Source organism: Salvelinus namaycush, chromosome 25 (genome assembly GCF_016432855.1).
Source record: "Salvelinus namaycush isolate Seneca chromosome 25, SaNama_1.0, whole genome shotgun sequence".
NCBI classification, from domain to species: Eukaryota; Metazoa; Chordata; class Actinopteri; order Salmoniformes; family Salmonidae; genus Salvelinus; species Salvelinus namaycush.
The window spans coordinates 14,503,986-14,517,185 of record NC_052331.1 but is presented as its reverse complement, the minus strand read 5'-3'; the positions used below and the strand labels follow the sequence as shown (position 1 = coordinate 14,517,185).

Genomic DNA, 13,200 nt, shown 5'->3' with positions numbered 1-13,200 from the left:
TTCATGGCTACGGACGTGAGTGCTACGTGTCTGTATTAATTTAGGCAGGTTGCCTTTGTGTTCTTGGGCACATGGACTATGTTGGTCTGCTTGAAACATGTTGGTATTACAGACTCGGACAGGGACATGTTGAAAATGTCAGTGAAGACACCTGCCAGTTGGTCAGCACATGCCCGGAGCGCACGTCCTGGTAATCCGTCTGGCCCCGCAGCCTTGTGTATGTTGACCTGTTTAAAGGTCTTGCTCACGTTGGCTACAGAGAGCGTGATCACAAAGTGTTCCGGAACAGCTGATGCTCTCATGCATGCCTCAGTGTTGCTTGCCTCGAAGCCTGGTAGGCTCGTGTCACTGGGCAGCTCGTGACTGTGCTTCCCTTTGTAGTCTGTATTAGTTTGCAAGCCCTGACACATAAGATGATTGTCGGAGCCGGTGTAGTATGATTCAATCTTAGCCCTGTATTGACGCTTTGCCTGTTTGATGGTTCGTCGCAGGGCATAGCAGGATTTCTTGTAAGCTTCCGGGTTAGAGTCCCGCACCTTGAAAGCGGCAGCTCTACCCTTTAGCTCAGTGCGAATGTTGCCTGTAATCCATGGCTTCTGGTTGGGGTATGTACATTCGTGGCCAAAAGTTTTGAGAATGACAAAAATATTAATTTCCACAAAGTTTGCTGCTTCAGTGTCTTTAGATATTTTTGTCAGATGTTACTATGGAATACTGAAGTATAATTACAAGCATTTCATAAGTGTCAAAGGGTTTTATTGACAATTACATGAAGTTCATGCAAAGAGTCAATATTTGCAGTGTTCACCCTTCTTTTTCAAGACCTCTGCAATCCGCCCTGGCATGCTGTCAATTAACTTCTGGGCCACATCTGACTGATGGCAGCCCATTCATGCATAATCAATGCTTGGAGTTTGTCAGAATTGGTGGGGTTTTGTTTGTCCACCCGCCTCTTGTGGATTGACCACAAGTTCTCAATGGGATTAAGTTTTGGGGAGTTTCCTGGCCATGGACCCAACATATCGATGTTTTGTTCCCCAAGCCACTTAGTTATCACTTTTGCCTTATGGCAAGGTGCTCCATAATGCTGGAAAAGGCATTGTTCGTCACCAAACTGTTCCTGGATGGTTGGGAGAAGTTGCTCTCGGAGGATGTGTTAGTACCATTCTTTATTCATGGCTGTGTTCTTAGGCAAAATTGTGAGTGAGCCCACTCCCTTGGCTGAGAAGCAACCCCACACATGAATGGTCTCAGGATGCTTTACTGTTGGCATGACACAGGACTGACGGTAGCGCTCACCTTGTCTTCGCTGGACAAGCTTTTTTCCGGATGCCCCAAACAATCAGAAAGGGGATTTATCAGAGAAAATGACTTTACCCCAGTCCTCAGCAGTCCAATCCCTGTACCTTTTGCAAAATATCAGTCGGTCAATGATGTTTTTCCTGGAGAGAAGTGGCTTCTTTGCTGCCCTTCTTGACAACAGGCCATCCTCAAAGTCTTCGCCTCACTGTTCGTGCAGATGCACTCACCTGCCTGCTGCCATTCCTGAGCAAGCTCTGTACTGGTGGTGCCCCGATCCCGCAGCTGAATCAACTTTAGGAGACGGTCCTGGCACTTGAGGGACTTTCTTGGGCGCCCTGAAGCCTTCTTCACAACAGTTGAACCGCTCTCCTTGAAGTTCTTGATGATCTAATAAATGGTTGATTTAGGTGCAATCTTTCCGGCAGAAATATCCTTGCCTGTGAAACCCTTTTTGTGCAAAGTAATGATGATGGCACGTGTTTCATTGCAGGTAACCATGATTGACAGAGGAAGAACAATGATTCCAAGCATCACCCTCCTTTTGACGCTTCCAGTCTGTTATTTGAACTCAATCAGCATGACAGAGTGATCTCCAGCCTTGTCCTCGTCAACACTCACACCTGTGTTAACGAGAGAATCACTGACATGATGTCAGCTGGTCCTTTTGTGGCAGGGCTGAAATGCAGTGGAAATGTTTTTGGGGGATTCAGTTAATTTGCATAGCAAAGAGGGATTTTGCAATTAATTGCAATTCATCTGATCACTCTTCATAACATTCTGAAGTATATGCAAATTGCCATCATACAAACTGAGGCAGCAGACTTTGTGAAAATGTATATTTGTGTCATTCTTAAAACATTTGACCACGACTGTACGTACAGTCACTGTGGGGACGACGTCCTCGATGCACTTATTGATGAAGCCAGTGACTGATGTGGTGTACTCCTCAATGCCACCGGAAGAATCCCAGAACATGTTCCAGTCTGTGATAGCAAAACAGTCCTGTAGTTTAGCATCTGCTTCATCTGACCACTTTTTTTATAGGCCGAGTCACTGGTGCTTCCTGCTTTAATTTTTGCTTGTAAGCAGGAATCAGGAGGATAGAGTTGTGGTCGGATTTACCAAATGGAGGGCGAGGGAGAGCTTTGTACGCGTCTCTGTGTGGAGTACAGGTGATCTAGATTTTTTTTTCTCCCTCTGGTTGCACATTTAACATGTTGATAGAAATTTGGTAGAACTGATTTAAGTTTCCCTGCATTGAAGTCTCCGGCCGCTAGGAGCGCCGCCTCTGGGTGAGTTTTTCCTGTTTGCTTATTTCCTTATACAGCTGACTGAGTGCGGTCTTAGTGCCAGCGTCTGTCTATGGTGGTAAATAAACAGCCAGAATAACAACTACTCTTGACATGAATGGATGCAGATTTAACGAAGGCAATCATTTAGAAACTACACTGAACAAAAATATTAACACTACATTTTCAAGGATTTGACTGAGTTACAGTTTATATAAGGAAATTGTAATTTTTTATTTTTATTTTACCTTTATTTAACCAGGCAAGTCAGTTAAGAACCAATTCTTATTTTCAATGACGGCCTAGGAACAGTGGGTTAACTGCCTTGTTCAGGGGCAGAACAACATATTTTTACCTTGTCTGCTCGGGGATTTGACCTTGCCTTCGCCGAAGGCGACTGGGGATGCTGGCCTTCTATTTATTTTAAATTGACTGATAGGTACACTAGTGGTTAGAGCGCTGGACTAGTAACCGAAAGGTTGCATGATCAAATCCCCGAGCAGACAAGGTAAAAATATGTTGTTCTGCCCCTGAACAAGGCAGTTAACCCACTGTTCCTAGGCCGTCATTGAAAAAAGCAAATTAATTACTTAAAAATCATACAATGTGATTTTCTGGATTTTAGATTCCGTCTCTCACAGTTGAAGTGTACCTATGATTAAAAATTACAGACCTCTACATGCTTTGTAAGTAGGAAAACCTGCAAAATCGGCAGTGTATCAAATACTTGTTCTCCCCACTGTATATAGATATTCCATCAAAAATCAACCGTTTCCAGCTACAATAGTCATTTACAACATTAACAATGTCTACACTGTATTTCTGATCAATTTGATGTCATTTTAATGTACAAAAAATGTGCTTTTCTTTCAAAAACAAGACATTTCTAAGTGACCCCAAACTTTTGAATGGTAGTGTACATTGGAGGCAGCTTATGGTAGAGAAATTAATTTTCAATTGTCTGGTAACAGCTCTGATGGACATTCCTGCAGTCAGCATGCCAATTGCACACTCCCTCAATTTGAGACACCAGTGGCATTGTGTTGTGACAATTGTGGCATTTTATTGTCCTCAGCACAAGGTGCAACTGTGTAATGATCAACATTTGAGAGAAATAAGGTTTTTGTGCGTATGGATAATTTCTGGGATGTCAGCTCATGAAACATGGGACAAACACTTCACATGTTGCGTTTATATTTTTGTTCAGTGTAAAAGCTAGTGTTTCCCTATCCTATTCTGATCAGTGGCTATCCATTTCCCTTTCCTTTGACAACAGTTTGGGTCAGAAGGGAAAGAGTTAGTACTTCCCACTCTCCGCAAAGGATGAGGTGGTTACTATCAATAGTAAATCAAACTGGATCTGACAGGAAATGGACTTTGAGGTCTCAATCCAAAAGGAGGGATTTATTGTTCCGTATAAAGCTGAAACAAAACACATGGCTCGGCTGACTCACTTTATCTGTGTTTTCCAGCGTAGTACTCATTTCATTTTTATTATTGATCTAGAACTGTGTGGTGGGTAGCGAGGAAGAGGAGCATGCGTACTGATGCTTTATTTCAAGAGTACATGAGGATAGCCAGCTAGCCACTTCCCAGATGAAGGCAGATCCACACCCAAGCTCAAGCTAAACCTCCAAAGCCAAGACCTGGGTTTAATATTATTTGAAGTATTTTTCAAATAGGTGTGATTGATTGAGTGGAATAGAAAAGTCTCCAAAAGTACAAACTCCGCCCACCTGTGTTGGCAGTCCAGGCACTTGTAGGCTAAAGTGATCACTCAAACTATTTGAATGAGTTCCAATAGTATTTGAACCCAGGTTTGCCTCGGATGTCAGCAGCCAACAGGGTTAATAACCTGCACCCCATCTGCGCCGTGCCATCATGGTTGTAAACTAGCCTTTTACTACTGTTGGTTCAGCAACAACATGTCAGCTAGGAGGCAGGACCTCGCCCTCATAGGCTGAGAGAGAGCTGTGTGAGCTCTGTATTTACTTACAATGCATCCAGTGCCGTGCAGGCAGGGTGAGTGAACACATTTTTGAGCACGGGCCAGGAACATCGTGTTCCTGCTCTCTAGCTAGTTAGTGTGACATCTGCTGGCACTCCGCCTAGCAGGGTCAAGTTGAATCAAATAAGAGAGCACGCTGCTCGGCTGCTGCGTAGGCTGGGGTGGTGTGGGTGGCTAACAGGGAAAGGGGGCTGGTATGCTGGTCTTGTCTGCACATGAGTGTTTTGGATTTCTCTACATGGGAACTGATATCCTCAGGTGTGCTGTGTGTGTGCCCAATGAGACAGAGCGTTCTGTTATTGTTAGTGTAACGGCTTGTTCCTTTGTGCCCACTCTTAATGGTTCCACATGTGTACCTTAATCATCATTGATGACAGTTTTTAAGAAGGGTTTTTGATCATATTGTACAGAACACATGACACGTGCTGATATGCCACATATTAGCACCCAAGTGTTGGAACTAAGATGAAAACATACTCCTTTGAATGAAGGAAAATACTTCTGCCAAAGTATGACCTTTTGGAATTAACATATTGCACTGATATCATGTTATGTGTAAAGCTCATAATAATAGACTATTCATCCCCAGGTGACAGACACAGACATCTCAGACTACCTGTCTGATGGAGAGGGAGAGAGCCATGACACCCTAAGCCAGAACAGACTGGAGGCTGGGGTTGTGGCTGAGTGTCCTCTGCATACTGGGGCTGGGGAAGGGGAGGGCAGCAGAAGGTCAGTCAGTGACTGGGTCAGGTCCGCTCAGGCAGCGCTGCAGACGCCCCAGAAACAGACAGACAGGAACTCCAAGACCCCAGAGGACTCCAGCAAAAAGAAAAGGACGTTTCAAAGGTTCGACTACTAAAGAACTTTTTTTTTTTAAGAAGCATTTATGATCTCATAATAGGTTCGATCAGGGGTAGGCAACCCTGTTCCTGGAGTGTACTGCAGGATTGTGTTCCAACTAGGCACCACACACGACCAACTGAGCTAATTGATCAGTTCTGTGATTGCCTAAATTCAACACACCTGATCTTCCAGGTCGGGTAAATCAAAAACATTAAGTCTCTGCTACATTCCAGGACCAGGGTTGCTTACCCCTGGGTTAGCTCTTGGATAATGAGAAGCAATGCGAGGGAAATAATCATCATGATCATCGCGAGTCACATACACACACACACACACCGTCTGCGGATGTTTCCAGGGCGATGTTGCTGATCAAAGGGCCACCTGGGTGACGACATGTGGGTGCCAAATGTCACTGTCATAGTTAAGACCCTCGGATAAGACAATCTTTCTCCACAGAGTACCATAACAAACTACTGCTTTGTGATTCCTTTGTATTTCTACAGTTGATCAAATAGAATTGTATTTGTCAAATGCGCCGAGTACAACTGGCGTAGACTTTACCGTGAAAGGCTTGCTTACGAGCCCTTCCCAACAATGCAGAGTTTTTAAAGATAAGAATAAAGTGGTAACACGGAGAATAAAATAAAATACACAAGAATGGAGGTATACACAGGGAGTACCAGTACCAGATCAATGTGTATGAGGTTCGAGGTAGATAAGTACATGAAGGCAGGGTAAAGTGACTATGCGTCAGGATAGATATTATTATTATTATTACTATTATTATTAAGAGTAAAATAAAGAACAGAGCAGCAGAAGCAAAGTATGAGTATTAGCGTGTGTGTGTGTCTGGTGTCAATCTGCATGCGTGTGTTGTGTGTATGTAGTGTGTGTGGGAGTGTCAATGTATTGTGTGGTTTGTACTCTGAACAAAAATATAAATGCAAAAATGTCAAAGATTTTACTGAGTTACAGTTCATATAAGGAAATCAGTCAATTGAAATAAATAAATTAGGCCCTAATCTATGGATTTCATATGGCTGGGAATATAGAAATGGATCTGTTGGTCACAGATACCGTTTTTAAAAAGGTAGGGGTGTGGATCAGAAAACCAGTCAGTATCTGGTGTGACCACCATTTGCCTCATGCAGCGCGACACATCTTCTTCGCATAGAGTTGATCAGGCTGTAGATTGCGGCCTTGTGGAATGTTGTCCCATTGTGGCCTGGTGGAATGTTGTCCTACTTCTCTTCAATGGCAGTGTGAAGTTGCTGGATATTGGCGGGAACTGGAACACTGTTGTACACGTCGATCCATAGCGTCCCAAACACGGAGGAACTGAGACGTTTTCAGCTTCCTGGAATTGTGTACAGATCCTTGAGACATGGGGCTGTGCATTATCATGCTACGACACGATGTGATGGCGGCTGATGAAGTGCTCGACAATGTGCCTCAGGATCTCATCACAGTATCTCTGTGCATTCAAATTGCCATCGATAAAATGCAATTGTGTTCGTTGTATGTAGCTTATACCTGTCCATACCATAACCCCACCGCCACAATGGGGCACTCTGTTAACAACGTTGACATCAGAAAAAAACGCTTGCCTGTACGTCTGCCGTATGCCCGGTACAGTTGAAACCGGGATTCATCCGTGAAGAGCTCACTTCTCCAGTGTGCCAGTGGCCATCGAAGGTGAGCATTTGCCCACTGAAGTCGGTTACGACACCGAACTGTGGTCAGGTCAAGACCCTGGTGAGGACGACGAGCACGCAGATGAGTTTCCCTGAGATGGTTTCTAACAGTTTGTGCAGAAATTATTCAGTTGTACACAGTGGTGTAAAGTACTTAAGTAAAAATACTTTAAAGTACTACTAAGTACTATGTTTTTTGGGAATCTGTACTAAACTATTTATATTTTGGACAACTTTTACTTCACTACATTTCTAAATAAAATGATGCACTTTTTACTACATACATTTTCCCTCACACCCAAAAGTACTTGTTACATTTTGAATGCTTAGCAGGACAGGAAAATTGTGAAATTCTCACACTTATCAACATCCCTGGTCATCTCTACTGCCTCTGATCTGGCTGACTCACTATACACACATGCTTCGTTTGTAAGTTATGTCTGAGTGTTCCCCTGGCTTTGTGTAAATAAAATTGGGGTTACTTAATATAAGGAATTTGAAATTATTTCTACTTTTAATTTTGATCCATAGGTATGTTTAAAACCAAATAATTTTAGACTTTCACTCACGTAGTATTTTGCTGAGTGAGAGAATTTTTGTTCTCTCTGTGTGTGTGTGTACAGTGCATTCAGAAAGTATTCAGACCCCTTGTTTTTTCCCACATTTTGTTGATCGATTTTTTTTTTCTCCCCCCCCCTCATCAATCGACACACAATATCCCATAATGACAAAGCAAAAACAGTTTAGAAATGTTTGCAAATGTATTAAAAATAAATAAAAAAGTATCACATTTACAGTTTTCAGACCCTTTACTCAGTACTTTACTTTGTTGAAGCACCTTTGGCAGTGATTACAGCCTCGGGGTCTTATTAGGTAGCTCTGGAGCAGGTTTTCATCTAGGATCTCTCTGTACTTTTCTCTGTTTATTTTCCCCTCGATCCTGACTAGTCTCCCAGTCCCTGCCGCTGAAAAACATCCCCACAGCCTGATGCTGCCACCATGCTTCACCGTATAGATGTTGCCAGGTTTCCTCCAGATGTGACTCTTGGCATTCAGGCCAGAGTACAATCTTGGTTTCATCAGACCAGAGAATCTTGTTTCTCATGGTCTGAGAGTCTTTTAGGAGCCTTTTGGCAAACTCCAAGCAGGCTGTCATGTGCCTTTTGCTGAGGAGTGGCTTCTATCTGGCCACTCTACCATAAAGGCCTGATTGGTAGAGTGCTGCAGAGATGGTTGTCCTTCTGAAGGTTCTCCCATCTCCGCAGAGGAGCTCTGTCAGAATGACCATCAGTTATTGGTCACCTCCCTGATCAAGGCCCTTCTCCCCCGATTGCTCAGTTTGGCCGGGCGGCCAGCTCGAGGAAGGATCTTGTTGATTTCAAACTTCTTCCCTTTAAGAATGATGGAGGCCACTGTGTTCTTGGGGACCTTCAATGCTATAGAAATGTTTAGGTAACCTTCCCCAGATTTGTGCCTTGACACAATCCTGTCTCGTAGCTCTACGGACAATTCCTTCGACCTCATGGCTTAGTTTTTGCTCTGACATGCACTGTCAACTGTGGGACCTTTATATTGATAGGTGTGTGCCTTTCCAAATCATATCCAATCAATTGAATTTACCACGGGTGGACTCAAATCAAGTTGTAGAAACATCTCAAGGATGATCAATGGAAACAGGATCCACCTGAGCTCAATTTCAAGTCTCATAGCAAAGGGTCTGAATACTTATGTAAATAAGGTATTTCTGTTCTATTTTTTATTCCCCAAAATTATTTTAGTCGTTTTAGAATAAGCCTGTAAAGTAACAAAATGTGGAAAAAGTCAAGGGGTCTGAAAACTTTCCAAATGCACTGTATACTGAACAAAAATATGAACGCTACACGTAAAGTGTTAGCCTCATGTTTCATGAGCTGAAATAAAAGATCCCAGTAATGTTCTATACGCACAAATGTTTTCTCTCATTGTGGATAGATTTGTTTACATCCCTGTTTAGTAAGCATTTCTCCTTTGCAAATGTAATCCATCCATCTGCCAGGTGTGGCATATCAAGAAGCTGATTTAAACAGCATAATCATTACACAGGGGCACCTTGTGCTGGGGACTCTAAAATGTGCAGTTTTGTCACACAACACAATGCCACAGATGTCTCAAGGGAGTGTGCAATTGGCATGCTGACTGCAGAAATGTTGCCAGAGATTTGAATGCAAATAACTCTACCATAAGCCGCTCCAAAGTGGTTTTAGAGAATTTGGCAGTACGTTCAACCGGCCTCGAGAATTTGGCAGTACGTTCAACCGGCCTCGAGAATTTGGCAGTACGTTCAACCGGCCTCGAGAATTTGGCAGTACGTTCAACCGGCCTCGAGAATTTGGCAGTACGTTCATCCGGATTCGAGAATTTGGCAGTACGTTCATCCGGATTCGAGAATTTGGCAGTACGTTCAACTGCAGACCACGTGTAACCACTCCAGCCCAGGACTTACACATCCGGCTTCTTCACCTACGGGACTGTCTCAGACCAGCCACCCGGACAGTTGATGATACTGAGTATTTCTGTCTGTAATAAAGCCCTTTTGGGGGGGAAAACGAATTCTGATTGTCTGCGCTCTTGCCCAGTCGTGAAATCCATAGACTAGGGCCTAATTTTTTCCTATTGACTGTTTTATCTTATATGAACTGTAAAATCGTTGAAATTGTTCCATGTTGCGTTTTTATGTTTTTGTTCAGTGTATATATATGGTCTAGTGAGTGTGCGAAATTTCAGTGGAAGATAGTCAGTGCAGGTCGTTTGGGTGACATTTAATTGACTCTTTAGCAGTCTGGCTAATTAGCAGTCTTATGGCTTGGGGGTAGAAGCTGTCTCAGAGGCTGTTGGTCTGAGAACCAATGCTCTGGTACCATTTGCCTGATGGTAGCAATCTATGGCTTGGGTGCACTGCACAGTTGGATGCAAAGCACAGAATAATGTTCACTTCTTATAAATCGATTTAAAGTAGCTTAGCCTGTATTGAGCGCTATTTATACAGTATTCTTGAGGATATTGACGTTGTGTGTGTGTTTGCTACAGTGGCGGCATGGCGGAGCGACTGAACCGACTCCAGTGCAGACAGAGGTCAGCCATCAGCTTCTGGAGGCACCAGTCCATCTCTCACACTACTACTACAGCCACAGGTAATACAGACAACAAAAAAACGCACAAGTCCGTGTTTGACACCACTGTAGTAGGGCTGGCAGTTGCCAGGGACCTCACGATACAATAGATGTGATATTATCACGATACTTTGGTGCCGGTACGATATATATTGCGATTCTCACGATCCGATATGTATTCCGTTTCGACACTGCAAATGTTCGATGTTCCAAACATATTGCTCACCGTATGTCTGCTGCAGAGGGACGAGAGAGCCATGAGAACTAGTTTTGATCGCAAAACAAAATTGTCTGTATTTAAAAAGATGGAGAAGAAGCTATGAAGGAAAAATACTGGACCTTTGGTAAAGATACAACTAACTAGCGGAAAAATAGTAATGCGATGGTCAAAACGATACGATATCAAAATGTCAAAAATAATATCCTGATTTGTTACTGTATTGATTGTTTTCTCTCCCCATCACTACACTATAGGCACAGGTATTAGGCTACAGAGTTTTTTATTTGACATGTAAAACTGAGAAACAGCAACAGACATGCAGAAGTAACCATGTGCTCTGTGAATATAGGAACCCAGAAGGGCTTATGAAAGGATCCCTAGTCACCGTTACCACACATTCCTACGTACGCTAAGTATTCTCCGTTAATGGTTCAACATTAACTTTGATTTGATGCGTTCTCTGAGATAGAAGTCAATCTCTCAGGCAGGCGTGATTTTTCTGCTCAGATCTGTGGTCACGTGAAGACTGGAGCTGGAGCGTGTGGAGGAAATGCTGGTTGCTCGTTGATAATTGTGACAGCAGTGAATTTGTTTGGTCGGGGCCAGTATGTAGGTGACAGGAAGCACTCTGCTTACTGACTTATGTTTTCTTTCCATGGTACTACCAAAGCACGAGTCTACCCTCATTGTCATTGGCTCCTAGATAATTAGGTTAAACCACTATTTTAATGTGACAGTTGATCGTGGAAAAAAACAACCAAAACAAGTCTACCTTTTCCAACTCCCGTTCAGTCAGTAGGTCAGTTAGATGGCTTGATTGTCTTTCATCAGAGTGCGAGAAGAACTTGTAGAAGATAGTGTTAAGGAGAAGAAGTTTGCTCTAACTTGGCCTCATTTTTAGAATCATTTGACATCTAGTGTGAGTATTTGGCCCTCGTCCTGGATCATAACAATGTTCTGTGCTATACTGCATACCTGTGTTGGCACTTTTGTTTGTTGACTTTCTCACCTTGATTTACGAGCACCTGCACTTAAACAATAACACCGGCAGTTATTACAACACAACTAGCTTCACCTATTATTAGTGCTGAGCGATTAACAACTAAAACTTAAGTTTAATTGTTTGAATTCCATTAATTAAAAAAAAAATATATATATATATATTGTGTGCTCATTACGCAGTTTCTTTAGATGAAGCACAAACTGTGTGATTTAGTAGGGCCTCGTAGTTTCCAACTGGCCAATATTCAACATAGTTCATAGCAGAAAACATGTTAATTAACTACAATGATTATAATCCGTTGCGCGCCTACTTATCCGATCTGTGTTTTTGTTTTGCCCGATACATAAGAGACAAGAATGTGCAATCAAGAGGGATCGAGAGCAGTTGCTTTGCACGGTGCAGTATCTCTACCTGAAAGTACAGAATCTAAGTGACTGATAATTGGTATTCGGCAGTCATTAAAGTTTGCCTTATTTACTTTGAAGAACTAGTAAGATGGATTTTGTCTGATAGCAGCTCTATAGAAATGAGATGATGACTTGGAATGAAATAAAGTCATCAAATTAAACAAAGTGATGAGCAGTCATTACTATCATGGGACTTTTATTAATAGTTTTATTCTGTGTTACAGCAGTCAACCCATGTAATGCATAGTGCATTTAATGTTTTTTAAATTTAAATTATTTTTAAATAATTGAAATGAAACTGAACCAACCTAAAAAACCAATAATCGCTCAGCACCAGCTATAACAAACATGTTCATCCTCACGAGAATAAGCTGTGTGTGTGTTTGGCAAAATTGTGTGCGTCAGTCATTGATGTTATTTCTTCACACACTATTCGACTAGATTGATTAGTTTATTGTAGGTCAGAAGGAGGACTCCATTCAGTCTTTCCTGTATTCACCTGCCCACTAATAAAGGGTTCACTATCATTGCTATATACTGAACACAAATATAAACGCAACACGTAAAGTCATGTTTCATGAGCTGAAATAAAAGATCCCAGGAATGTTACATGCATACAAAAAGCTTATTTCTCACAGTCCTGTTTACAGTCCTGTTAGTAAGCATTTCTCCTTTGCCAAGATAATCCATCAATCTCACAGGTGTGGCATATCAAGAAACTGATTAAACAGCAGGATCATTACACAGGTGCACCTTGTGCTGGGGACAGTAAAATGCCACAGTTTTGTCAGAACACAATGCCACAGATGTCAAGTTTTTGTGGGAGTGTGCATTTGGCATGCTGACTGCAGGAATGTTCCAGAGCTGTTGCCAGATACTTTAATGTTCCTTTCTCTACCATAAGCCACCTCCAACTTCGTTTTAGAGAATTTGGCAGTATTTCCAACCGGCTTCACAACCGCAGACCACGTGTAACCACGCTAGCCCAGGACCTCCACATCCGGCTTCTTCACCTGCAGGATCGTCTGAGACCAGCCCACCCGGACATCTGTTGAAACTGTTGAAGATTTTATGCACACACTGTTAGAAACCATCTCAAGGAAGCTCATCTGCGTGCTCGTCGTCCTCACCAGGGTCTTGACCTGACTACAGTTTGGCGTTGTAACCGACTTCAGTAGGCAAATGCTCACCTTCAATGGCCGCTGGCATGCTGGAGAAATGTGGGGGAGTATTTCTGTCTGTAATAAAGCCCCTTTGTGGGTAAAAATGAATTCTGATTGGC

At 42.6% G+C, this 13,200-nt stretch overlaps 1 protein-coding gene across 1 annotated transcript in view; it reads left to right on the top strand.

Moving 5' to 3' along the window:
- The window catches only part of spidr (scaffold protein involved in DNA repair), a 73,804-nt gene that overhangs the window by 19,762 nt on the left and 40,842 nt on the right, over positions 1 to 13,200 (top strand). Inside the window, exons 6-7 of the mRNA XM_038963963.1 lie at positions 5,189 to 5,448; positions 10,206 to 10,309. Coding sequence (XP_038819891.1) covers positions 5,189 to 5,448; positions 10,206 to 10,309 — 364 coding nt within the window. The remainder of the gene's footprint in view (positions 1 to 5,188; positions 5,449 to 10,205; positions 10,310 to 13,200) is intronic.